The sequence below is a fragment of the Spermophilus citellus genome (genome assembly GCF_964194105.1).
Source record: "Spermophilus citellus genome assembly, chromosome: 7".
Taxonomy (NCBI): domain Eukaryota; kingdom Metazoa; phylum Chordata; class Mammalia; order Rodentia; family Sciuridae; genus Spermophilus; species Spermophilus citellus.
Genome location: NC_138188.1, coordinates 38309794 through 38334315, shown reverse-complemented (window position 1 = coordinate 38334315; position 24522 = coordinate 38309794). Strand labels below are relative to the sequence as shown.

At 43.8% G+C, this 24522-nt stretch overlaps 1 protein-coding gene and 1 long non-coding RNA gene across 7 annotated transcripts in view; both read right to left on the bottom strand.

Moving 5' to 3' along the window:
- Positions 1-6617: 6617 nt before the first annotated feature.
- On the bottom strand, positions 6618-12723 carry LOC308653534. Its single transcript, XR_014023067.1, has 3 exons — positions 12650-12723; positions 9276-9388; positions 6618-6738 (listed from the first exon to the last, which is right to left on the bottom strand). It is a non-coding gene; the product is annotated as an uncharacterized lncRNA (long non-coding RNA).
- Positions 12724-19581: 6858 nt separating this feature from the next.
- Positions 19582-24522, bottom strand: part of PXYLP1 (2-phosphoxylose phosphatase 1) — a 58679-nt gene continuing 53738 nt past the window's right edge. For all 6 annotated transcript variants that reach the window (XM_081301561.1, XM_081301559.1, XM_081301557.1 and 3 more), the window contains one exon: positions 19582-22489. In XM_081301561.1, the coding sequence (XP_081157687.1) occupies positions 21552-22489 (938 nt within the window). In that variant the 3' untranslated portion in view covers positions 19582-21551. The remainder of the gene's footprint in view (positions 22490-24522) is intronic.

Below are 24522 nucleotides of genomic sequence, written 5' to 3'. Positions count from 1 at the left end.
GGGGCTAGAGGTGTAGTTTACTGGAAAACCATGTGTTAAACATGCATAAAGCCTTGGGTTCAATTTTCACTCCCTCCCCCAAAAAGAGCAGTGGGTTTAGCAAGGTTGGAGGGGGACTGAGCACCTCTGCAGATTTGCTGTGCATGCGGGAGAGCCCGGTGGACATGTCAGGTGGCTCTACTTATAGATCAGAGAACTGTTGGCAACCAAGCAGTAGAGGAAGGCAAGGGCAGAACAATGTAAGGTGTGATGTGCGGAAAGTGTGTGAGAGATCCCCTCGGGGTGGACAGACACAGAGTAGTCCAGGAAGGAGGCAGGGGCAGTGACCTGGGTGAGAGGAGACTGCTGTCTTGATGCAGAGGTACGTGAATAAATGGTAGATATATGTACTGAAAGCTTAATGACCTTCCTCTTCTTTCTGGCTTTCCCTTCTTGAAGTGGCTTCAAGAACTAGGCTGCACAACTAGAATGTGTCCCCATTAACTCTGGGTGATGGCCACTCAGGGCACAACCCAGTTCTGGATGTGGTTATGAAGTTTCTCAAGGGTTTTCAGGAAATCTTAAAAGTGGCAGAGTCTTGGTAGTTTTTTAATCCATGGTTTCCTTAGCTGTTAGTGTTTTTATTTTTTTTGAAATAATGTTTTTGTTTTAGACTAGTTTTAGATTTAGAAAAAAAATTGAGAAGATAGTATAACGAATTCCCTTGTACTTGACCCCCATTTCCCCGATGATAACGTCTTACATTAGCATGGGACATTTGTTATAACTAATGAACAAATACCAATACAATGCATTATTATTAGCTGAAGCCTGGGCTTCAGCCTTAAACCTTGGTCTTAAACCAGTTTGTCTGTTCTAGGAAACCATCTTGGTTATCACCTTAGAGTTGAACTTAGCTGTCATGTCTCCTAAGCCTCCTCTGGCTTGGCAGTTTCTCACATTTTCCTCATTCTTGATGACCTAGACAGTTTTGAGGAGTAATGATCAAGTCTTTACAGAATTGCTTTTTTATCGGGGTTTGATGCTTCCCCCAAGGTCACACAGGGGTTATGGGTTTGGAAGAGAGATCACAGAGGTGCCGTCTTGTCACATCCTATCAGGGTCCAGACTGTCAGTCTGAGTTATCTATTGACATTGACCTTGACTACCAGGCTGGTGTAGTGTTTGTCAGGTTTCTCCTAGTAAAGTTATTCCCCCCACCCCTTGTCCACACTGTCCCTTCAGGAAGGCAGTCACTATGCACTGCCTGCACCAAAGCAGTGGGGGTTCTACTTGACCTCCTTGAGGGGAGGCAGAGCATTTTGAGTCTCACCCTGCCTCCATGGGAGAAAGCTTCTCTCCAGCTCCTTCTGCAGTCTTCCAGCAGAAGGAGAACTATTTAAGAACACACAGGCCTGTCAACAATGGATCCTGACTTTAAAGGGATCTTTCATGGTATATAACATGTTTAAATGTACCTAAATATGCAATACCTCAAGATACAACACCTCAAGACTAAAATGCAGGTAAAGTGACTTCCACTGAGACATGGAGATCCCTGTTGAAACAAACCTGGAAGAATGCCTTGTCCAGAGCTCATCTGGCAGAGCCTCATGCCTTATCCACCTTACTAACTCTATAAATGAGACCGGCTTACCCATGAAGTCAGGAAGAAGTGACCCTTGCCCCCCACAAGAGGGAAGAATCAGAAAGAAAGTATCTGAAAGAGTAATGCTGTGTTGTTTAACATAGATAAATAAAGTCCTAGTTTGTTCCCCAAACAGCACTCATGCCTATAAATCAAGAGTGTGACTATAACACACAACACACTCGAAAGTTTTTAAGTGCTACCTAAAAAGTGTGGCCCTGAGTTTCACACTCAAGATTGTGGAAAAGAGGATTATCTTTAAAAACAGGCCTGAACTCCAGGAAGAATAACTGCTCCATGAATTAGGAAACATAGCACTTGTGTCTTAGCATAATAAATTTTTATAATTTAATAAAAAATTATTGTATCCTGATAAGATAAGCACCTCCTTCCAGTGGCTGTGTCGCCACCCTCCTCTCCCTGGGAGGAGCAAGGAGCAAACACACAGACTGCTTTCTCTCTCATTCTCTCTTCCTTCTTATTGCCTGGACTTTGAAGCCTAATGTCATATAAACATTAACTTGCTTCTTAAACAAAGCTACAAAGAGCAAACTGTCCTCTGAGCATATGATTTACTCCAACATTTTCCCATGAGCTCTAAGGAGTCTGACTTCTTCTCTACCAGAATGTCTCTATCTCATAGAATCAGTTTCAAAATAGTCTTATTATTTGGTTACTGAAGTGTTTTCCCCCCAAAATTTAAAAAGCCTACTAAAGATGATTTTACGTATTGCTACCCACCATTTCCTTTTAAATATTTTAAGTCTAAAAACTTTTGATTTAAATAAAAATCATTTCTAATAGTAAGCAGTCCAAGTGGTCAAAGACAGGGCCAAAATAATCATTTGCTGGTGACATCTGGGACCCATTAACCGCTTGCTGAACCAGTTTCCCAGGTGAGACTGACAGCTCATGAGAAGCCTCAGTCACCTGATTTCAACACCCACAGCAGCTAAGAAAGCACACGTGTTCCGTTACACTAGTCGCCAGCCATGGTCCACCTGTGTCACCAGCACAGTTGTGCTGATGGTGACAGTGTGAACTGCTCTGGCAAAACCTTCAGCTCGCTGAGCCCCATGCTTCCATAGTGTAATCTCTGCAAAGCTGGAGCCAAAGGGGAGGTTTGTCTGAATTTGCTTTGGAGATGTTTTTAGATTTTCTCCTAGGCTACATTTTATGTTCCCCAAATTAAGGTCCTATAAATTTATGGTGAATTTTCCCAGGATTGACGGCTTTAATATATGTTGCTATCTGGGTTGCTGAAGAAGTAATCTCTTAGTCTTAAGAGTTTGTGTAAAAATTATACATCTTGATTGCTTTCTTCTTCCTCCGCTGTGGTAGCATGTTCTTTTGCAATGTGTGTGTTCTTCAAAGTCAGTTTGCTGGACCTGAATTGTGTAGCTGCACCACCTCAAATAAATGAAAAACTGATGCTAAAAAAACACACTAATCCCATTAATCGTTTCTTCCTGCACTGAGATGTTTTTCCTTGACACATGATTAAATATTTCTGAGCGTTTGCTGAATTACTGTGTGGTTAATCTCTCTCAACAGCAGGAAGCTTAGATATTTGTAAATTTCCTCAGCACACCATTTCTGATTAGTTGACCTTTCCTAAGTACCAAACGGACCAGTTGCAGTCAATTCTATCACCTCCGTGATCAGCTTGCATTTATCTGTAAAACATCTGTTTGCCAACTAAAAGTTGAGTTCTTTTTGGTTGTTTTAATTTGCTTTTGACAAGTAGCATAGATACAGAACAAATGACTGGTAAGGTTACAGAGGTTTGAGTTTTTCCTGAAATATGACCACTCCTGTTCTAAAGAGTACATTTTTTTTTGTTATTCTGCTTGTCTACTATCATTTTATCTTTATAAACACACTTTTCATTTTGCAAAGTGCCTTAAATTGCATACTGATTCTAGGTGTTAGCGATAAGGTGCCTAATTAACTTTGAAAACAAGACCGTTATCATCATGTTATTTCTGGATAATACATTAATGCCCCTTCCATTCACACCCAATGGCAAATCCTTTTTTTTTCTCTTCCACCCTTCTTCCCTCCCTCTTTTCTTCCTACATCAAACATTTATTGAGCATCAACAAGTAAGACACTCTATTATATGCTGTGGAGTCAGTGACAGATAAACTTGGTCTCCATGAAGCTTGGCCTATTGATTTAAACTCTTTCCTTCTTGCCTGTCCCAAAGGACATTTATAGAAAATACACTAATAGAATCCATGGAAAAGAAAGCTAAGGTGGACAGCTTTACTAATTGGAGGAAAAATCTATCACCCACCTGTAGCTGTTGCAGAGTGATCTTCTTCTGGGACTCTGGCTATATCAACAGTCCTTTTTTTCCTCAAAAACTGGTTCTGGGGAGGTCATTCTTCCTTCTGCAACATAAACAACCGTGGGTGGAGTGTTTGGATGGACACCAGTTGGGTGAGACCCAGGGCAGCAGGACAGGCCTCCTAGAAAGCTCAAATGCCCACACTCATCTGGCGTGGCTGCCTGAGGCCTCGGCTAGAGAGCTCCTGTTAGAAAACCACAATGCACAGGAAATTGGGGAAAATCAGATAAAGGCAAACCATTAAATGACACATGTACAGAAGGGAAACAGTTAAGAATTAACCCAAATTAATTTAAGGCTACAGGAGTGAATGGTGCAACGGTTTAGTTAATAAGAAGCTAGTCTCCAAAGGTAAGGTATTTGAAGCAAATGACTAAGGGCTTTCAGGGCTATCAAGGAGCAGGTGGCTGGACAAAGAAACCTATCACAAAGAGCACGACAAAACGCTGAGGGAACTAGGAAAGCCCGCTGTAAAATGGATCAATACAGATTTGTTCATTCACCTGTCTAACCACACATGCATCAGCTCATGCATTTATTTGCTGATCCATTCACCAAATACTTACTGAGTCCCACTGTCCTAGGTGATGGACTGGGGATACAGCAGTGAGCTTGCCTTCATGGAGCTTAGAATTCAGCAGTACGCAGGAGACATGTCAAACAACCAATTGGAATGTAGGCAGGGATTCTGCAAAGAAAGACGCAATCTTGAAGCTTGGGTCTGCTGAATGTGGCGAGTTTCTTTAGAATACAAGAGCCCAAAGAAACTTCCAATGGGACAACAAGCTGTCACCTGCTCCTTCATCCTTTGCCTAGTCTGTAAGACCATGTAAGCATCTACATTTGAGGTTCGGGCCATCTGTACTTCCTCCCATTTTGCCCTCACAAGGAGCACAGACCCTCTGCTGTTTAGACTTACCTAGTAATCAGCTTCTTGAATTTTTTATTTTTTTTCATGGCTTTTGGCCTCTAAATATTGGGTTCATGTCCCTGGATTATCCAGCTGGATATTTACTATCAGTCTACGTGACCTCATTCAAATCCCCAACCTTGTTCTGGAGAACTGGGTCGGGCCGCCAGCTGAGATCGTCTGTTTAGAGTATCCGCGAACACAGGTGAGCAAACCCCAAAGTGACGTGTGTTGATTATCTCCAGCCCAGGTCAGGAGGATTAGTTGATAGGCATCTTGGTCTATAGGAAACACGTTGCTTCTAGTAAACTCTCCCAGGGATGATTCTTCCTGGCTTATGGTTTGGAGATAGTTTAGTGATGAGAATTAATGTCCCTTAGAAAAGACATATGACATCATAATTTCATTCATTCATTTGTTCTCTTAGTTTTGTTTAGTTTTTAAACACATGCTGTATGTAGCCTAGATACTACAGAAAGTAAATCAATAGGTAAGACACATCCCTTCCTTCTTGGAGCTCCTAGTCTAATGGGAAATGCAGGTATATAAACAACTAATCAAAATACTTCAGTTCAGGGTTTCTGATATAAGGTTCCTTGGGACCTCAGAGCACAGTAAATCCATGGCTTCCCAGAAAAGCAAAAGAAAGGGCTCCGTGGAATGCAACCTTTCAGTGAGTCCTAAAGAACAAGAATCTTTCCAAGGTAGCGTTATTTTTTGGTCTTCACTTAGCTCTTCCTGATGGAAAAACTTTGTTGAGGACTAGTCTACCGTGAGTATTTCAGTCTTCTTATTGTTAACCAGTGAATCTCAACAAATTACTTAGAATCAGTGTGGAAATTATTTGCTTGGATCTGAATTTAAAAAGTTTTGAATTCACAAAGCCAAGGACCAAATCCTTGAACACAGTTAGAAGACACGGTAGCTGAGGGACCCAGCCTGATTAGCCGGGCATCATTCGCTTTATAAACCAATTCACTACTGGTAACTGGCTCAACCCAGGAACTTTTTAGAGGGGTGGAAAATGAAACTTCCCATTTCATACTTAAGTAAAAATGAATATGGGGGTGTAACAGAGACTCTTCCACACTTATGGAGTGTTGGGGAAGGTCCAAATGGCTCTAGTTAGATTCCCTCACAGAGGCTTCTGGCGGGCTATGTTATGTTTTTATTATGTAGCCAAGGCCATGAATTGGCTACGTTATGGTTAGTGTGTAGTCAAGCTCAGACACACTCTGATTCAGTGCACATACTTGAGGCCATAAACATTTGTGAGCATGTGCCCACCGATATAGTCTATTGGCAGTGTTTCTTTGTTTGGACTGTATATAAAAAGGGAAAAATATGGAATTGATGCTGTTGGGGGGCAAAATGGAACTGGCTGGGGGCTAACACTGAAGCTGGAAGCTGTTGCCACTTCTGAATAAAGCATGTCTAGTATCCTAACTGTATCTTGCATCTTCTTCCACTGCCAGGATCCCAAATCTGTTTCCTGGGTCAGAGCCCCCGCACAACAAGGGAATATTTCCAAACAATCCCAGTGAGAGTTAACCAGAAGACGTGAATTAATATCTATTTTCCCAAGGCCTCAGCCTTCAGACTTGAGGGCTTGCATCAGTTTTCTAGGGCTATCAAAACAAAATACCACACACTGGGTGGCTCACACAACAAAAGTTTATCTTCTTATATTTCCGGAGGTTGGAATCCAAGATCAGGGTGTTGGCAGGGTTCACTTCCTTCTGAGACTTCTCTTCTTGGCTTGAAGATGGCCATCTTCTTGCAGCCTCTTTATATGGTCTTTTCCTTTGTGCCCACATCCTTAGCACGTCTCATGTGTGTCCAACTTTCCTATTTTTTAATATTTATTTTTTAGTTGTAATTGGACAGAATACCTAACAATAACTTTATTTATTTATTTTTATGTGGTGCTGAGGATCGAACCCAGGGCCTCACACATGCTAGGCAAGCACTCTACTGCTGAGCTACAACCCCAGACCCCAACTTTCCTTTTAAGGAGACCAGTCATATTGGATTAGGGCCTACCCTAATGACCTCATTTGAATTTAATCACCTCTTTGAAGTTTCTACTTCCAAATACACTCACGTTCTGAAACACTGGCAGTTAGGGCTTCAACATTTGAATTTTGGGGAGACACAGTTCAATGCATAATAGCATGCCCTCTGCATATTCCTGCTTTCTGGTTGCCCTGTGATTCACTGTCTGGTTGCCCTGTGATTGGGAAACTGTCTGAAGCAGAGAGAGCTGGGGACCAGAGGGCACTCTGCTTTCTAAAGGAATACCTACTTGAAACCGAGAGGCTCAGGACCTGTACCCCTTAAGCATATCTGCACTCTGCTACACAGACAGCCTCCTTACTACCCTCCCAGAAGGTGGTAAGGCTTACTGAGTTTTGAGAGAAAGGAAGTTCCTACTAAAGACAGATGAAGGTTTATTTTGTACCTTAAGATGCCATGGGAAGGGCTAGGGCTATAGCTCAGTTGGTAGAATGCTTGCCTCACACGTGCAAGGTCCTGGGTTCAATCCCCAGCATCAAAGGAGAAAAAAAAAATCATTCATGGGGAATATGAAACTAGTAGGCCATGAGGCTTGAAACTAAGGAGCCTTCAAAGCTCTAGGACTGGCTTTCAGAACTAAGCTACAATGTAATAACGGAGCCTCCTTGAGAGGAAGTAAAAGAACTCTGCAAGGCACAGTCAGTATGACTTTGAAAATCAGTGTTTCCTGTTGCTAACAAACCTCACTCTTCTCCAGGTGCTTTGCTCAATCTTAATGGGTCCTGTGTGTCAGTGGCCAATTGCTTCCATTTCACATTTGTAGTCTTTGCCAGTCCTACCCCGTCCCTTCCTGGTTGTCTCATCAAGTTTCTATAGTTGTTGTTAATCTGCTCATTCGTTCTCATTTCTCCCAAACCTGCCAAGTGCTTCTTGGTTCCTCTCCCTCACCCTCCATCAATTCCAAACCCCTCCCAACCCCATGATCCCTCTTTACATTCCAGTCCTTTAGTTCCTCCCATTCCCACAGGCCTTCCCCCTTTTCCCCAGCTCCCAACTACCTCAAAGGTAACACCTGCATTTTAATGTCGATAAATACAGCCAAACTGCCTGCCACAAACAATGTACCAACTTACATTTACCCTGACTTTAAACTCTACCAAAGAGCTGATCTCAGATACATGTTCACTAATACTATTTCTCTTTTTCACTATCGGACAATATTCTTTGTGAAAAATAAACATCTTACTGTTGCATTATTTTGCACTTTCTTAGTTATTAGTAATGCTGGAAATCTTTTCATGCATGCTTATTGCTTATTTCTGATTCTGATTTGATGTTCTTTGTTCATATTTAATTATTTAGACTCTTTTAATCTTTTATAAATATTGTGAATATTTTTTCTTCTAAATGTCCCTTATCTTCTAACTGAATATTAGAAGGGTTGAGACAGAATATTGAGACAGACTGAATATTCTTTAAAATGTTATGCAGACATATTAGCCAACTAAAACTTTGCAGAAATATTTTTAAAAATTGCTAAAAGAAAAGCATTCAGCAACAAAGGCTATAAACTTTATAAATATGCAAGATGGGAATATGGTGGGTTGATGAGGAAATAGGTCTGCTTCTTTTATCAGCATATCTGCCTAAAATACCTCAAGGGGTGACAACCTTTCTTAGTTTTATATGTCAATTTCCCCCTTGTAGTCATTATTTTTCTTTTTTAATCACACTGACAGTGTTTTATTTATTTGGAAATTTTTTAAATACACATTTAGAGAGACAACTGAGGAAGATATTTTTGTGTATGACTACCCAATGATCATTCCCCCTTCTTCTATGTTGTCAAAGACTAGGTTTTGTTCAAATATCCACTTAAGCCTGTTCATTGGACTCCTTTTGTAATTTGGCTACTCCATTTGTTCTTTTCAAAGAAAATTCCACTAAGAGAAGAGGAAAGAGAAATCAGGCAACCCTGATCTCATAGGCCCAGGCCCTTCACAGAGAGGGGGACTTTGGAGGCACACTGGGTGACCACACTGGGAGAGGGTCCCCTCACTCAGCCTGGTGTGTGGGGGCTGCCTTTGCACTTGTTGTGGGGTGCCATTAAAAAATGCTTGTAGGAGGTCCCAAAAATGGTTTTAAGTGATTCCGAGTAAGGTTGTTTGCAGAACTGGTAGACAACCCCTACTAGACATCTACTATTATGAGGGATTTAGGTGAGAATCTGGTAGACAAAGACATATAAGATAGACATCTTGCCTAATTCTAAGACAGATGCAGAGGTCTTTTCATGAGTGACTATATTACTCAGCATTTCATCACTGAGACCAAAATACCCAAGAAGAACAGCTTAGAGAAAGGCTCACAGTTTCAGAGGTTCAGGCCCCGGTTAGCAGACTCCATTGCTTTGGGCTTGAGGTGAGGAAGAACATCACAGCAGAAGGGCGGCAGCAGAGGAAAGCTTCTTGCCCCATGGCAACTGGGAAGCAAACGGATAGCAGGGAAGATGAACCCTTTTAGAGAAAACCTATGACCTACCTCCTCCAACCACAACCCATCTGCCTACAGTTTAGTCCATTCAGACTAAGATGGACTGATTAGGTCACTACTGTCATAATCTAATCATTTCACCTCTGAATATTCCTGCATCAACACAGGAGCTTTTTGGGGGGCACCTAATTTCCAAACCACAAGAGGAACTTTGTATGCTTCCAACTGAGAGCATTTGCAATGTGATGAGACTGCATATGTGGCTAGTTATCTGGGAACTCTCAGGTTACAAGGCAAATATATTACAGAGACAAACTCAGAGAAGTGTGAAATGTGCACAAAATTATTTAGAGCCAAACAATGCACACGCAGGCCCAAAGTACCAGATGTTTTTTGTAAATCTCTTTAACTGTTTAGCTTAACACAAGACAGCTGGATTCCAGTCCATTCTGATGTTTTAAAGTACATGAAGAAAAGAAAAGGAAGGAGTATTTTAATAGCCTTTTTAATGTAATTGTGGGCATTCTCTTTTGATACTACACTAAAATTCAACAAATGATAGCTTTTTAAAGGTTAGTGGTAATGTGAAATCTAGAACTACATCAATGAACTTATTGTATTCCAGTGCATTAAAAATCCACAGGACTGGATTTTAGAATAGATTTTCTTACCCATGCATTATGTTTTTGTAACATGATGCATAAATCATTTGGAAAATTCTGATTCCCTAAGTGTAGTGTTTTAAAATATGTCCAGAGATCCTTTGATATTCCTCCCTTTAAGAGGTGGAGCCCAATTCCCCTCTCTTTGATAGTGGGCTGCACATGGTGACATGCTTCTAATAAAAAGATTATGTGGTGGAAATTACTGAGTGTGACTTCTGAGATCATAAAAAGACAGTGAGAGTTTCATCTCGCTCCTTCTCTCTGGAATCACATGCTCTGGGGTAAAACAGATTTCACGTTGTGAAGATTCTCAAAACTTTATACAAAGGTCCATATGGTAAGAAACTAAAGCCTCCTACCAACAGCCAATAAGGAAATGAGGCCTCCTACCAATAGCCAGGTAAGCACCAGTCAAGCATTCAGAGGATGACAGTCCAGCAGACATCTTGACTGTAACTGCGTTAGAAACTACTAGGTAAATGCTCACACATTCCTGACCCAGAGAAACTGTCAGATAATAAACCTTGATTGTTTTAAGGTAATTTGTTATGCAACAAAAGATATCTAACACAATGAATTATACAGATCTTCTAAATACTTGCATGTTTCATTATTCAGTTTTCAACTCACTAAACTCATTTGCAAAAAGTCTTAATTTTAAGAAGCTGTCAAGCTTATAGTGGCAGATACTTTTCAAAATTCTAATTTTTTTCTTGCAAGTCCAAATTTTGTCTTTGGCATTAAATCATGTCAGTTGGTTTCCTTCTAGCGATGACCTCACTTTGTTCACTTTTTAGAAAAATTCTACTAAAAACTCACATCCAAGACATCTCTTACCAGTTTTTTAAGTCCAAGGGTCTAGTTTAGCTAGCAACTCAAAACAACGGAATTACTTTACCTCAAGACATAGGGCCTTGGTATGCAATGAAATTGCTTTATGAATATTTCCCATTTTGTCATACAGATTATTAAAAAGGCATGTACTCGGTTCAAAATTGAATAAAGTGAATACTCTTTACAGTTTCATTAAAGATGTTCTTAAGGGGCTGGGGATGTGGCTCAAGCGGTAGCGCGCTCGCCTGGCATGCGTGTGGCCCAGGTTCGATCCTCAGCACCACATACAAACAAAGCTGTTGTGTCCGCCGAAAACTAAAAAATAAATATTAAAAATTTTTTAAAAAAAGATGTTCTTAAGTGAAACTGGCTTCCCTATTCCCGACCCTTATAAGTATACCAGTGAAAAATACAGTCACATCATAGGTGCCACTGTACTGATTGATTCCTGATAAGGTGCCAGCAGTTGTAATTTTACCACCACTTTAAATGTCAATACAGTGAAAAATGCAAATAACTAATATTATTGTGGAAATGATTTTGACATCATTGATGCCCTAGAAGAGTCTTAGGGATCTCCACTCAGGGAGGGATGGTATACTTGCAAGGATGGGGGGTGGGGAAGTCAGTTTCACTTAAGAACATCCTTAATGAAGAGCATTTGTTTTACTCAATATTGAACCTTGACTATATGTCCTTTAATATTCTATGTGACAAAAGAGGAAATATTCATAAAGCAAATCCACTGTACACTGGAGGAAAAGCCATGTTGTTGTTGCTAACAGAGGAAGTTAACCTCTGGAAAGTCTGTACCTAATGTACCTGTCTGATAGAGTACACTCTTGCTAGTGGTTGTCACTCTTTAGGAGGGATTGGATGAGTGCACAGTTCAAAATATTTAGATAGACACTAAATTACTATAGGTTGTCTTTCTCATAAAGAAACATAGTTCTGGGTTCGAACCCCAGCACCACATACAAATAAAATAAAGATGTTGTGTCCGCCTAAAAATAAAACAATAAATATTAAAAAAAATTCTCTCTCTCTCCCTTAAAAACAAACAACAACAACAACAACAACAACAAAAAAAAACAAAACCTGAGATACAGTGATGGAGAAGATAGGTCTCATTCCCTCTCACTCTCTCACCCCTGTACCTCAACTTTCCTATTTCACAATCCAGTACCTTTCTTCTCCCTCCCTCCCTCCCTTCCTTCCTTGCCAGAGGCTTTGAGCAAGGAGAAAAGTGAAAATAGCCCAGGGGCCTACTTAGGTTGGAGTATGAGGAATGAGACTGTGAAACTGAGTCTGGAGGTCTTGGAAGAAGGCTGACAACCTCTAGTACCCGGGCATTTGAGAATATGACCTGAGTGGACCGAGGACACAGGAAATCTGGGTTCTTTGAACAGGAACCACAGATCTGCTTCCTCCCAGTTACTCTCCACACCAGTCCCCTCTGCCTGCACCCAAGCCTCCTGCAGCCACCGCTACAAGTGGGAAAAAAATGCCGTGGGATATGGGCGTCTGAGTTAGGAAGACAACAGGAAATGCGTTGGGGTTAGGGAGGCCCGAAGCCGTCCGGCCACCGGCCTCTACCCGCTAGAGACGCCTGTGGGTGCGCAGGGAGCCTGCACCCGCCGCAGGGAGACACTGGGGCAAGCCTCGTGCGCCACAAAGCACCGCGACGCCTCGCAGCTAAGATCGGAAGCGGCCGGTCCCTTCCTTCCAAAGTCCGGGTTTCTCTGACTCACGAGCGACCCCTGGAGGTAGACACTCCGCAGAAGCCCGTACGGTTGCAACCCTCCAGAAACCACCTCCACCGCCAGGTTCGCTCCACCTTCCGTCTACGAAAACGCAGGCCGTTCTGGGGCTGACGCCCCGCGCAGCCTTCTGGGAAATGGAGTCCTGCTCAAGAAGATCCTGGGAGTCGTAGTTCCTACTGTTCCCGCGCGCAGGCGCGTTTCCGTGGCCTTGCTGCGTGGGCGAGAGACGTGCCCGACTCGGAACCGTGGTCTCTCTGGCTCCTGGTTGGGTGGGGAGGGGTTACCGAGTGGGACGTGACGGACAGTTTATGCCCGTGATGCGGCCATTACCGCAGCCTGTGCTAATCCCAGCGATGGGGATTTACGGGCAGGGCGGTAGGTTCCCGAGGACGCGAGGCCTCTGAGGCCAAACCTGAGGCGTAGGATAGGACCAGACGGAGGGACTGACGCGTCCAGGGCCGGGGCCTTGGGAGCCCGGAGAAGCAGGGCTCAGGCCTCAGTGAGCACCACTGCGACCTTGAAAAAGCCCGCGAGTCGCAGGAGCAGATGCGCGGTATCCCCAGGCCGAGGAGAGCCATTGTTGGTGTCGGGAAGGCAGCTTGTGACCCAAACTTCATTTGACCCCACTTTGGCTTCCCAGAAGGGTTGAGGGGAGGCCATTGGGACTGAGCAGTAGTCCAGGGAGCAGGGATGGAAAGGTGATGATGGGGTGGTATGGACTGAGCGGATGATAAGGGATCAGGGAGAGAGAGGCGTGGAGAATCCCCAGATTTCTGGTGTGAGCAGCATGTCTGCGGATATTCTTATCCAGTGAAATTCTTATTCATAATCTGTCTCAATTCATTAAAAGACCTGAAGGACTCATGGGTGAGCACACATGTGCAAATCATTCACAAAACATTGAGGTGCATACATACTGACCTATACAAAGGCCGTTCCTTCACAGCCCATTGCTCACATACCTACACTTATGCTATTGCTTGTGTCCTCCGAATTTCGTGTGTTGGAAATTTAACCCCTAATGCAATGCTTTTGGGAAGTGGGATTAATCACTGGTGATTAGAATGAATGTCGTTTTCTGTGAAGCAGGTTAGTTATCTCCAGTGGATTTGTTACAAAAGTGAGTTTGACCTCTTGCTCTCTTGTACATGCCTTCTCACCATGTGATGCCTGCCACCATGCTAGGATGCAGGAACAGCCCTCATCAGATGTGGTCCCTCGATCTTGGATTTTCAGCCTCCAGGACCACAAATCAAATAATTTTCTTTCCTTGTAAATCACCTAGTCTCTGGCATTCTGTAATAACAGCAGGAAACAGACTAAGACACCTGGTGAACACACTGGTATGTGAATATACAAAACCACATAGCTATCTGTGATCACATACACATACTTCCTGCCCCAAACAAAGGTCCTGATAAATGAGTCCATCTCAGCTTAGAGATCTTGTGCCATCTTGGGCTAAGTGTAGCTTCCAGGCAAGAAAAACCCAGGTTAATTTCCTTAGGCCTGTCTAGATTTTTCACACACAAAACAGCCACTTAATCTTTTCTCTCTCTTAGCCACCTTCCTGCCACCCTGGCTTGATGGGAAGGATGGAGAAATGAGGCTTGAATCCAGATGAGGCTTTGCCTATCTGAATGTGTTTGCTGAGATTCTTCCCAGAGCATTCATTCTTAATACATTTTTGTGTGCTGGATTCTTTTTGAGAATCCAGTGAAAGCTATTAACTCTTCCTAGGCAAGCAATCATCTTTAAAGCCACACTATAATGAAAGCAAAATTGAGGCCCATCTATCAGGCCCTGGTTAAGAACCTCACTTTAAGTAGATGAGAATGTCCCTTTCTTGGTTGCCATCTGTCTTGGCTCATTCAGGCGACTGTGGCCAAATACCCTCTACTTTCTCTGTTCTTGTTTACCACTCAAGAAGCAGCTTCTTTCCCAGCAAACTGAAGCTCCCTCTGGTGGCCAGAAGGAGTGAGTTCTTATCTCCACCCGTGTACATGATCTTCAAGCTTAGCAAGGACACACACACACACACACACACACACACTGGGTCCAGTTGGTTTCACCCCAACTGCCTTTTTAATCCCTCTCATGAGCCAGCACATTAAAACTCAGCAAACGCTGGTTCACCCTGCATGTCAAACATATCTCTGCTCCACTTCCAGTCCTCTGTCTTTCCAGCCATTGCTATGGGTGACCAGTTCCACACAGACCTTAATCTGATAGCATCTGGAATCTCCTGCTTCCTTCCCTGGGGCTTCTCTGATATGCTGTGGATGGAGCCAGTAGGCAAATGTTTTCCCCTTTCTTCCCCCAGTGAATAGTTCTGAGACATACTTCAGGAGCTCCTCAGGAGGTCCTGGGGCTGAAGCAGCCAGTCACCCATGGGGTGGTCAACTCAATGGCATTCCCTCCAACTCTTCTTCACCCCTGTCCTTCATTCCTGCTCTCTGGGATCATATTCCTAGGGGATCACCCACACTTAAGCTTTTTTTCCCTCAGACTCTACTTTTAGGGGAGCCCAGACTAAGATAATCCATTGTTAAGATGATCCTACTTTCTTGGAAATGTTGTATTAGGGGGGAAAAAGTGGGAAAAGTAATGGAGGAGCCATAAATATGAACATCCATAACAAAGCTGCAGGAAAGGGATCTTTCTCTAGAGTGGAATGGACCCTTCACTGTAGCCTCAGTGTCAATTTTCACTTATTCACTTGTGGGGCAGGGGCCATGGAGTCATGGGGGAGAGGAAGTGTGTGCTAGAGGGGCCTGGGAAAGCTTGGTAGTCTGGGATGGTCGGGTTCTGGCCCTGGGTCTTCCAATTCCTACTGACTGTGTGATCCTGGATACCCATCTACCTCTGGGCCTCAGTTTCCTTATTGTAAGATGAGGATAATAAAGGCCTACTTCCACTGGTCACTCATACTGCGAGATGCAAGCTGTATCAGTTGAAGGCTTAGCCAGTGTCCAGTCCATGGTGTGTGTTCAATAAGTGGTAAGTCTTGGTATAAAAGCCTCTGTCGTTAACTGAGAACTGGCCAGAACAAAATATCTCCTACTGCTTCACATGTGCAGATGGTCACTTCTCAGTATCCACAGGGGATTGGACCTCCTCCACCCCCAGATACCAAATCTGCAGGTACTTGAGTCTCTCATATAAAATGGTATAGCATTTGCATATAAAATATGCATATCCCCCAACACACTGTAAATTATCTCTGGGTCATTTATAGTATCTACTACAATGTGAGCCATTGTTATACTGCATTGTTTAAGGAACAGTGACAAGAAAAATCCTACACGTGTTCAGGACATTTTTCCCCCAATAATTTTGATTCACAGTTGATGGAAGCTGAGGTTGGCAGAATCTGTGGCTGTAGAGGCCAGCTGTACTTAGCTTAGACAATAAAATGGTAGACCTCTTAAAGGCAGTGACAAAAGGAGGAATGTGTCATCAATAGGTACATTAGCCCTTTCCCTGCCATACTCCAGTTTCCTGCCAGGTGAGCAGAGGTGTGTCTCCTAGGATTTGCTTGTCCTCCATGCAGGTCAGTTCCCAGGTGTGTGTGCAGGAAGTTTACCAGGAGTGCTTGGAGCCATCACTGTGCAGGAAGCACCGTGAGGCAGAAGCCTCAGCCCACCCCAGAGAACTCTGATGCAGGGGGGGGCTTCAGGTTGTCTCCAGGCCTTTAAATCCCTGCATGCCTCCTTCCGCTGATGGCTCTCTTCACCAGGGCAATTCCCTGAAAGGCTGGTAGCTGCACACTGCCAGCAACTAAGGAGAGAAGTCCTGAAGTGGGGGTCTGGGTGGGACAGCATCTACCACACCTCCAGCTGTCCTGGGTGGCTTTTAAGAGAGGCATTCACTGCCAATTCTCTACCCAGAACTTTCTTTCCCTTTCTTCCTTAGTAAGTGGTGCTGATTTAATTTGGAACAGCATTAATAAGTAGTGTTAATATTTCACAAGACTTCTTTGCCAAGGTACCCCCATTCTGAGCTGTGAGATGTCCTTGGGAATCTGGGTTTCTGATGGCGTCATGGAGCCATGGGAGGAAATGAAAGGCTTTATTTGTTTAGGCCACTGTATTCAGGTGTCTCTGTTGCATGTAACCAAATAGACCCTAATGGTTCAGAGACACACATCATACATCCTGCTTAGGAATATGATCCTTCAAGTTAAGAGGACACAGCTTGAGTCCTCAGCTCTGCTGCCTATGTGGCACCTCAGACTAGAGACTCCATCATGCTCCCCTTTTCTATACTGTGGAAATCATAGTAGTACCTCTTTAAATTTTTTTTTTGTAGTTGTAGATGGACAGCACACCTTTATTTTGTTTATTTTTATGTGGTGCTAAGGATCGAACCCAGTGCCTCGTACATGCTAGGCAAGTGCTGTGCCACTGAGCTACAATCCCAGCCCTACAGTAGTACCTGACTTTTGTCTCAACATATAATACTAGAGTCGTCAGCTTTTTCTAGATTGCTTTGGACTTTTTCAGGTGTTAGCACTGAAAGTCTTGCATTTGTGCAAACTCCTTAGTGGGGCAAATGGGGACAGCTGGTCAACCTATTTATTACAACACATCCCCAAACCACCTTTGCAGATGCAAAAGGGCCCTGAAAACAAAACCGGTCTTTGATTCTGCCCCCTAGTGGTTGAGAATATAACACCACTGCCTAGGTAAGTTTTTACATTGCTTAGTTCTTAACAAAATCAGCAAGCCACAGATGGCTTCATGCAGAATTGGAATAATTCTAACCACTTAGACTTAAATCCACTACTGCCATCACCTCACTGGGTTTTAGTGTTCATTGATATGCACCAGCAAATATTCTATCTGGAAGGTCTATTGATTGCAAAGATTAAATGGAATAGTGTAAGTAAAGCGCTTTTTTTCCCCAGCCACACCTCTTCCTCATGGAGGCCAGTCTTAGTTGGCAGTTGGGTGTCAGAATCCAGGAAGGCCTGACAAGCCATGCTGATGAATTCAGCTGGTTCCTCTTAAGCAGACGCTCTTATTACTCATCTGAGCTGGCTCCTGAGAGCCACCAACACAATCCAAACATTCAGTTCAGTGGCCTTGAGCATTGGGAGGGAGCTGGTGTCCAGGCCAGCCTCTGTGCTGGCCTCTATGCTAGTAAAGCCAGGACTTCCAAGTAGAGCCCAGCTGTTTCTGCTGTCTATTTGTGGTTGTGTTTTAACTCTCTAGGGCACCCAACCTGGTCAGCACTGCTGGCTGGTCAGAGGCTTCCTAAAGAGCCAGAGAAACACAACTGTGCTGCCCTGCTCCCCCTCCATCGGCCTTAGAGTTCCAGGAAAAGGAATCGCCTACATCTTCCAGAAAGTCTAATTCTGCCACACCCACGAAGACCCCCGTGTCAGCTTAACTGTCTATTTGAAAGGCTATTAATTATTGATAGCCTATAATTAAGTTCTTCAGTCCTGTTCAAAGGGAAGTTAGAGAAAGAATACTCCTGTTGATTGGTACCTGTAGCTCCACTGAAAACTGCTCAGTTGGGCTAGAAAATCAGTAAGGCTTCTGGCCCCTGCTTCATTCTATGCAAAGCCTTATGGTCCTGTTTTAATACAATGCCTTTAAATTTCAATTTCATGCATTTTTAATGCGACTTAAAAATATGTCTCATTTATATCGTAGCTACTTCAACATAGAAATACCTCTAATACACTGTTAAGGGGAGCAAGTCAATGGGAAAGACTTCTAAGACGTACTGTTAAAGGAAACCAGGTAATGAAAAAAATATATATATTTTAACAGAAGCAAGTCATAGAAGACTACAAAATGGTTTTGTTCCTATTTTTAACTTATATATATTTCTGCTTTTATATAGAAATTTCCAGGAAAATATTTGTCAAACAATTCATAGTGTTATCTCTGGAGGTTGAACTAGAGAATGTAATTCTGTGAAATACATATTTGGTCTTTGTCCCCATTTCTCCTAAAGCCCTTGGAATATTCAAAGCATTAGTTTCTTTTTTGCCTACTTCAGTGAGACAGCTGACCGTGGGCAACCCCTAGATGGCTTTCGCAGAAAGCCCGAGGCATGATTAGAGGGTTGGGACTTTTAGCTTCACTCCCCAACCTCCAGGAAGGGAAGATGAACTGAATGTTAATTGATGACTGGTGCCCAGTGACTTAATCAGTCATGCCTATGCAAAGAAGTTTCCATCAAATTCAAAGGAAGGGAAGGTTGGGGAACTTTCAGATAGCTGAACACATGGAGGTTCCTGTAGGTGGCAGGCCAGGACAGGGCACAGAAACTTCTGGCCCCTTCCTCCTTACCTCATCCTCTTCATCTGTAGCATTTGTAATGTCCTTAATAATAAATCAATAAACGCTTCCCTGGATTCTGTGAATCACTTGAGCGTGTTAATTAACTGAACCCAAGAAGGGGGATGGTGAGAGCCCCAATTTATAGTGGGTCAGTCAGAAGCACAGGTAAAACCACCTGAGGTTTGCCATGGGCATCTGCAGTGTGTGTGGGGTGGTCCTGGGGACTGAACCCTCAACCCACGGCATCTGACACCATCGCCAGGTAATAAGTTTGAGGACAGGATTGAACACCCAGCGGCAGAACTGACTGCTTCCTTGCTGTGTGGGGAAAACCTGCACACACCTGGTTTCCACAGTGTGTTGAAAGACCACAGTGGGAGTCTGAGCCTTGTTCTTTCCCCTCTGACAAGTGAAAATGTCACTTCTGCAGTTGCTTTTCAGTATTGTTTGATTATTTTCCAGTATGCATGTATTGATTTTAATCATAAAACCAAGAAAGGTAAATATATACATGTACATACCCAGAGTTGTCATGAATTAAGCCATTAGACTGTGGCCTCAAAATTGAAGATTATGCCCCTCAACCTCAGGTCAGTGTTTTCTGTCTTTGCCATGGAATGACGTGGCTCACAACCGAGATTGGGGAGCATATTTTAATGCAGTCACAGGAGATAAAACATTACCTTCATTTTTGATATTGTCATAGCCAAAACATATACTTTTACTGACAGATGTTAAGAATTGATTTTTTTTTTTTTTATACCAGGGATTGAACTCAGGGGCACTTAACTAGTGAACCACATCCCCAGCCTTTTTTATTTTTCATTTTGCGACAGGGTCTCATTCAGTTGCTTAGGGCCTTATAAACTTGCTGAGGCTGGCTTTGAATTTGCAGTCTCCTGCCTCAGCCTCCTGAGTCACGGGGATTGTAGGATTGTAGGCGTGTACAATCATGCCTGGCAAGAATTGCCTTTTTTTTTTTTTTTAAAGTCTTCTAATTTGCTTTTATTTTTAAATCTTCAAGTTGTCTTTTAGCAGTTCTAATTCAGATATATTGCAAGTGGGTGCAAGAAATCTGAAGAGGCTTTAAATGCTCCAGAGAGGATATGATTCTCAGCACTAAACACAGCAGGTAAGATACATTTTTAAAAATATTGTTTCTCACTTGGAAAGAACTTGAGTGACTTATGGGTGCACACTAGTTGCAAAGGAAAAGTATTCTTCAAAAATTTATTTATAGAAACAGATGTGTTCAAATGCAACATTGGACAAAATCAAGAAGGGGCTGGAATTCTACCGACACTGGAGATCTCACTTGGACTTTACATTTCTTTGAAGAGAACTAGCACCATTATTTCAAAATCACAGATTTAATAATAATTGCTTCTAATATATAAAATATCTTAGAAAGATTAATTATCTAGTAACAAAGTTCTAAAAACGTATTTAAAAATTAATCGGAATTTGCCATTTGAAACTGATGAAAATGATTTAAAAATTGATCCAATTCTAGGACTTGTCAAAAGGAATGAGCCGTCATTAGTCTTTTGGAAAAAAGTGCCTGAATTCAGCTTCTGGCCTTCTTCCAACCACTAAGCAGATACAGAAAATTGAATATTACTAAAGGAATAAGAGCGTGTCTAAAACTGGTCTTAGAAAATATTTTCCCAGACTATAAAAATACTAAATGGAATACAAAAATTTCAGCATACACAGCAAATAGACTACAGCAGACAGATATTTCAAACATACTTAAAACTATCTTGTACCACAATCATCATGAACATCAAGTATTATTCTAGTCATTTCTCTATGATTTGTTCGGATTTGATGTTTTGTTATAGTGTCAGACCAGATTCTGTGTTTCTAGCAGAAGTTACTGGAGGAACCATCGAATAATTCTTGGTATTCAGCTGGTTCTCAAAGTGCTGAGAGTGCAATTATAGTACAGCCTGATTTTAAATCAGGGGTCAGCACACTATACCCTATGAGCCACCATGGGCCACCGCCTGTTTTGTAGGGCCTGTGCCCACAGCCACACTTTACTTCTTTATGTGTTGTCTCTGGTTGCTCTGCATTGCTAGGGCAGAGTTGAGAAGTGACAGAGAAGATGTGTGGCCTTTTGCACTGTGTAAAATATCTACTCTCTGCCTCTCTCTCTGCCTCTTTATGGAAAAACATTGGCCAACCCCTGTTTTAGACAAATCCCTTCTGGAAATTTTTCATTGGACAAGGACAAGGTAAAAGTGTCCAAGATTAAGAAAATTTGGCTAAGGTTTGCTGGTTCTACGGCAGGCCAAAGGAATACAAACTTTGATTGGCAACTTTGGATAGTGACTATTAACCTGGCATTTGGAGTGGTCTGGCTATGAAACAGTACCTCCTTCTTCCTGTGTACTGGCCATTGTGTACTGAGTAACTCACGTACCAACTTAGAACATGTGCTTAGTGTTCAGCCTGGACCGCCTCTGTGGCTCCCAAACGCAAGTTTTCACCTTTAAAAATCAATATTCTCGTACCTTTACCAACAGACAGAAGTAGAAGAGAACCCTGCCAGCCCTCGGTACCAATGTAGGCTGTACCATGTATCTTTAGACTCCTTCCCTGTGACAGGCATCATGATAATTAGTACTACTGCTGTCCAGGGTCACAAACATGTCCCTTTTGACAAAGCGGACCAAGTTCTCAAGAGGACACATGGGCTTGGAAGAACGCTTGTGGTGGTCCTGGCAGAAGAAGGTGTGGAATGTCACATCGACTCCATTGTAGAGAATCCGCACAGAATGTTCACTGGGCTTTTCTCTGTCTTGCCAGAGCTCAAAGATGAGCCTGGCGGCAAACCTCGGGAACCTGGCTTCCGAAAGGCCCAAGGCACTGAGAACTGGTGACAGAGTGACGTCGTGGGCAGAGTAGAGGGCAAAGACCTCGTCCTTCCTGCCCTCGGCGATGCGCTGCATCCGCTCGATGGTTTGATTGAGAATGGGGTGGGCGCCCAGCAGCGAGTACCCCAGGTACAGTCTCTTCTTGCGCCTCTCTTTCTCATCCTCTATCTGGTGCATCTTGATCACCTTGAAGTGCTCCATGTCCAAACAGCCGCTGCTGGTGCAGGGGAAGCTGACGTTGTGGCAGAAGTGACAAAGCATGGAGTCGATGGGGTTGGCGGCCCGGAGCAGCTTGGTGGGGACGTTCACGATCTTGGCCATCTCCCCGTAGGTCTGCTCCAGCTGGCTGTTCTTCAACCGCAGGAGGTACTGGCGACGCTGCTCCTTTTCCAGATACTGGTTTCTCACGGGGCAATAGCAGTTTCCGGAGCAGAAGAGCACACTTGGCTGGTGCCGGAAATAGATCTTCTTCCAGTCAAAATCTGGGAGGAAGCCATAGAGCAAGGCCAGCCCGCTCTGTAGGGTGCGGCTCCTCCCCGTGGTCTCTAGGTAAAGCTGGTCCAGGGACCAGTCACTCGGCAGGAGTTTGTGTTTCTTTAGGTAGATGTCCCCCAGCAGCTGGCCATTCTGCAAATGCTGCACGACTCCTGAAACACAGGGTGACAAAGGCCTTCCTTACCACCAGCTTTGCAAGGGGAACGGTGGCGAGGGGAGATCTGGAATGTAAGACAATGGGACGGAGCATGTGTCCCTACAGTGCAGGGACTGCAGGAACGGGCTCACACCAGCTGGTAATGAGGGTTCACTGTGGGGGGGGGGTGTTGAGTGGAATGGGCATGGCTTTTGGGGGAGCACAAGACGTTCTGCCTCCCTCCCTCCTGCTGGGCTGGCCCTTTCCACAGCATTCTGACAGTCTGAATCGCCCAGCCAGGGGTCATCTAGGCTGTGACTGGCATGATCCAAGGACAGCTTTCTCCCTCCTGCCTGGGATACAGCAGTCCTGTGTGTGGGGATGGCTCCCCAGAATCTGTCAGGTGGAGACGACTGCTGGTTGTCCCTCACTGCCAGCAGACATTCCCTCCTTGACTCTTTCCCTCAGATTGCCCAACCAAAGGCTCTCTGCTAACCTGTTGGGGACACTCTGCCAAGATCTGCTCATCAACAAGGATGTGCTCTGTATGATTTGGAATGATCTTTCAGACATCCAGGAGAATATTTTAAAAAAGGAATGCTTATTGTGCTCCTTAAAAAAAAAAAAGTATGTTTATTGTGCTCCTTAAAGAAAAAAAAAAAAAAAAGAAGGAAAACACAGAGGCTGCATTTTGCATACAGAGACTTTGCAAGGGTGGACAAGAAACTAACACCAAGGGTTTTCCAGGAATGATGGGGGCACAGAAATGAGAGTGGATGGGACGTGGGTAGAAGCACGGACTTTACATTGACAGTTGAGTATCATTTTCGTTTTGCAATGGCATGGCACAATAAATTCACTTCAAAGAAAAATGAAAAAGATTTGTTTTTAAGCAGGGGAAGGCAGCCCAAGACAAAAGCAAGCCCTTCCTCCAGTCCGCAGGATGTGAGGGAACGTGATCTCAGTAATGGGTGTAAACCCTCGGAGGGCATGAGCCACACACGGGCCCCATGACCAGTGACGTCACTATTTAGATGCCAAACAGTTTGGACAGCTCCAGCCAAGACCAGGCAACTTAGGCTGGAAAGCCTGAGACAGGGGCAGAGTGTTGGACTGGAAGGGCATTAGCTCGGCCACAAGCACAAAGGGTTCTGGGTCCCCCTGTGAATGGAGAGCACTGAGAGCAGAATTCCCCCAGAGACCTGAGTTGGGCATCTGCAAAATGATTTGCAAACAAAGGCAAACCATGAATGATGAATATGAAAAATCTGAGTAGATTATACATTCAAGGTGGAGTACTTAACTGTGTGCTGGGGCTTTCTCACCTCCACAAAAACCCAATAAAGAAGGCGTATTACATCATTACTCCCATTTTCCTTATTTTATAGATGAGGAAACGAAAGTCCTGAGCCACTCAGACAAAAGTCAGGGCCCCACCTGGCCCCAGTTTTGTGCTCTTAACCCTTGCTCTGTGCTTTCCCCTACATTTTCATGCAGAAATATGAAGTTCTAGTCATTTAGGGCTTCTTCTCCCCTCCACATACAACCTTCTCTGCCTAGAGAGGCCCCCAGCCAACACCTGGCTCCATCTACCACCTTCTGCCTCTCCCAGCTCCAATTAGTATTTCCTTCCTGTTCCCTTGTGCTGTGGGACCTCTGTGACAACATTAGCTGCACTTGCGGAGAGCCTGCCACAGGCTAGAACCCTGGGAGGCTCTCAATACGCATATTATCTAATTTAATTTACTGCCAGACCCACTGGGAAGAGACCAGGAGGCCCATTTCACAGGTCTGACTTCAAGGCCTGTGTTGATTGCTAAGACCTGCAGCTTCCAGCTGCAGTTCTCTTCCAGCTTCTAGTTCTCTCCATGTGTGTTGTTCCGGAGTGGCCAGACAGACTTGAGTGGCCACTCAAGTGGGGCCAGACAGACTTGAGTGGTGGGAACACGAGGTTAAGAGAATCATTCTGTGAAATGGGCCCACTGTGCCGACCCCCACATGCTCTCTTTTCCAAGAAGCAATTTATCTGCAGCCCTGCCTGGCCTAAGT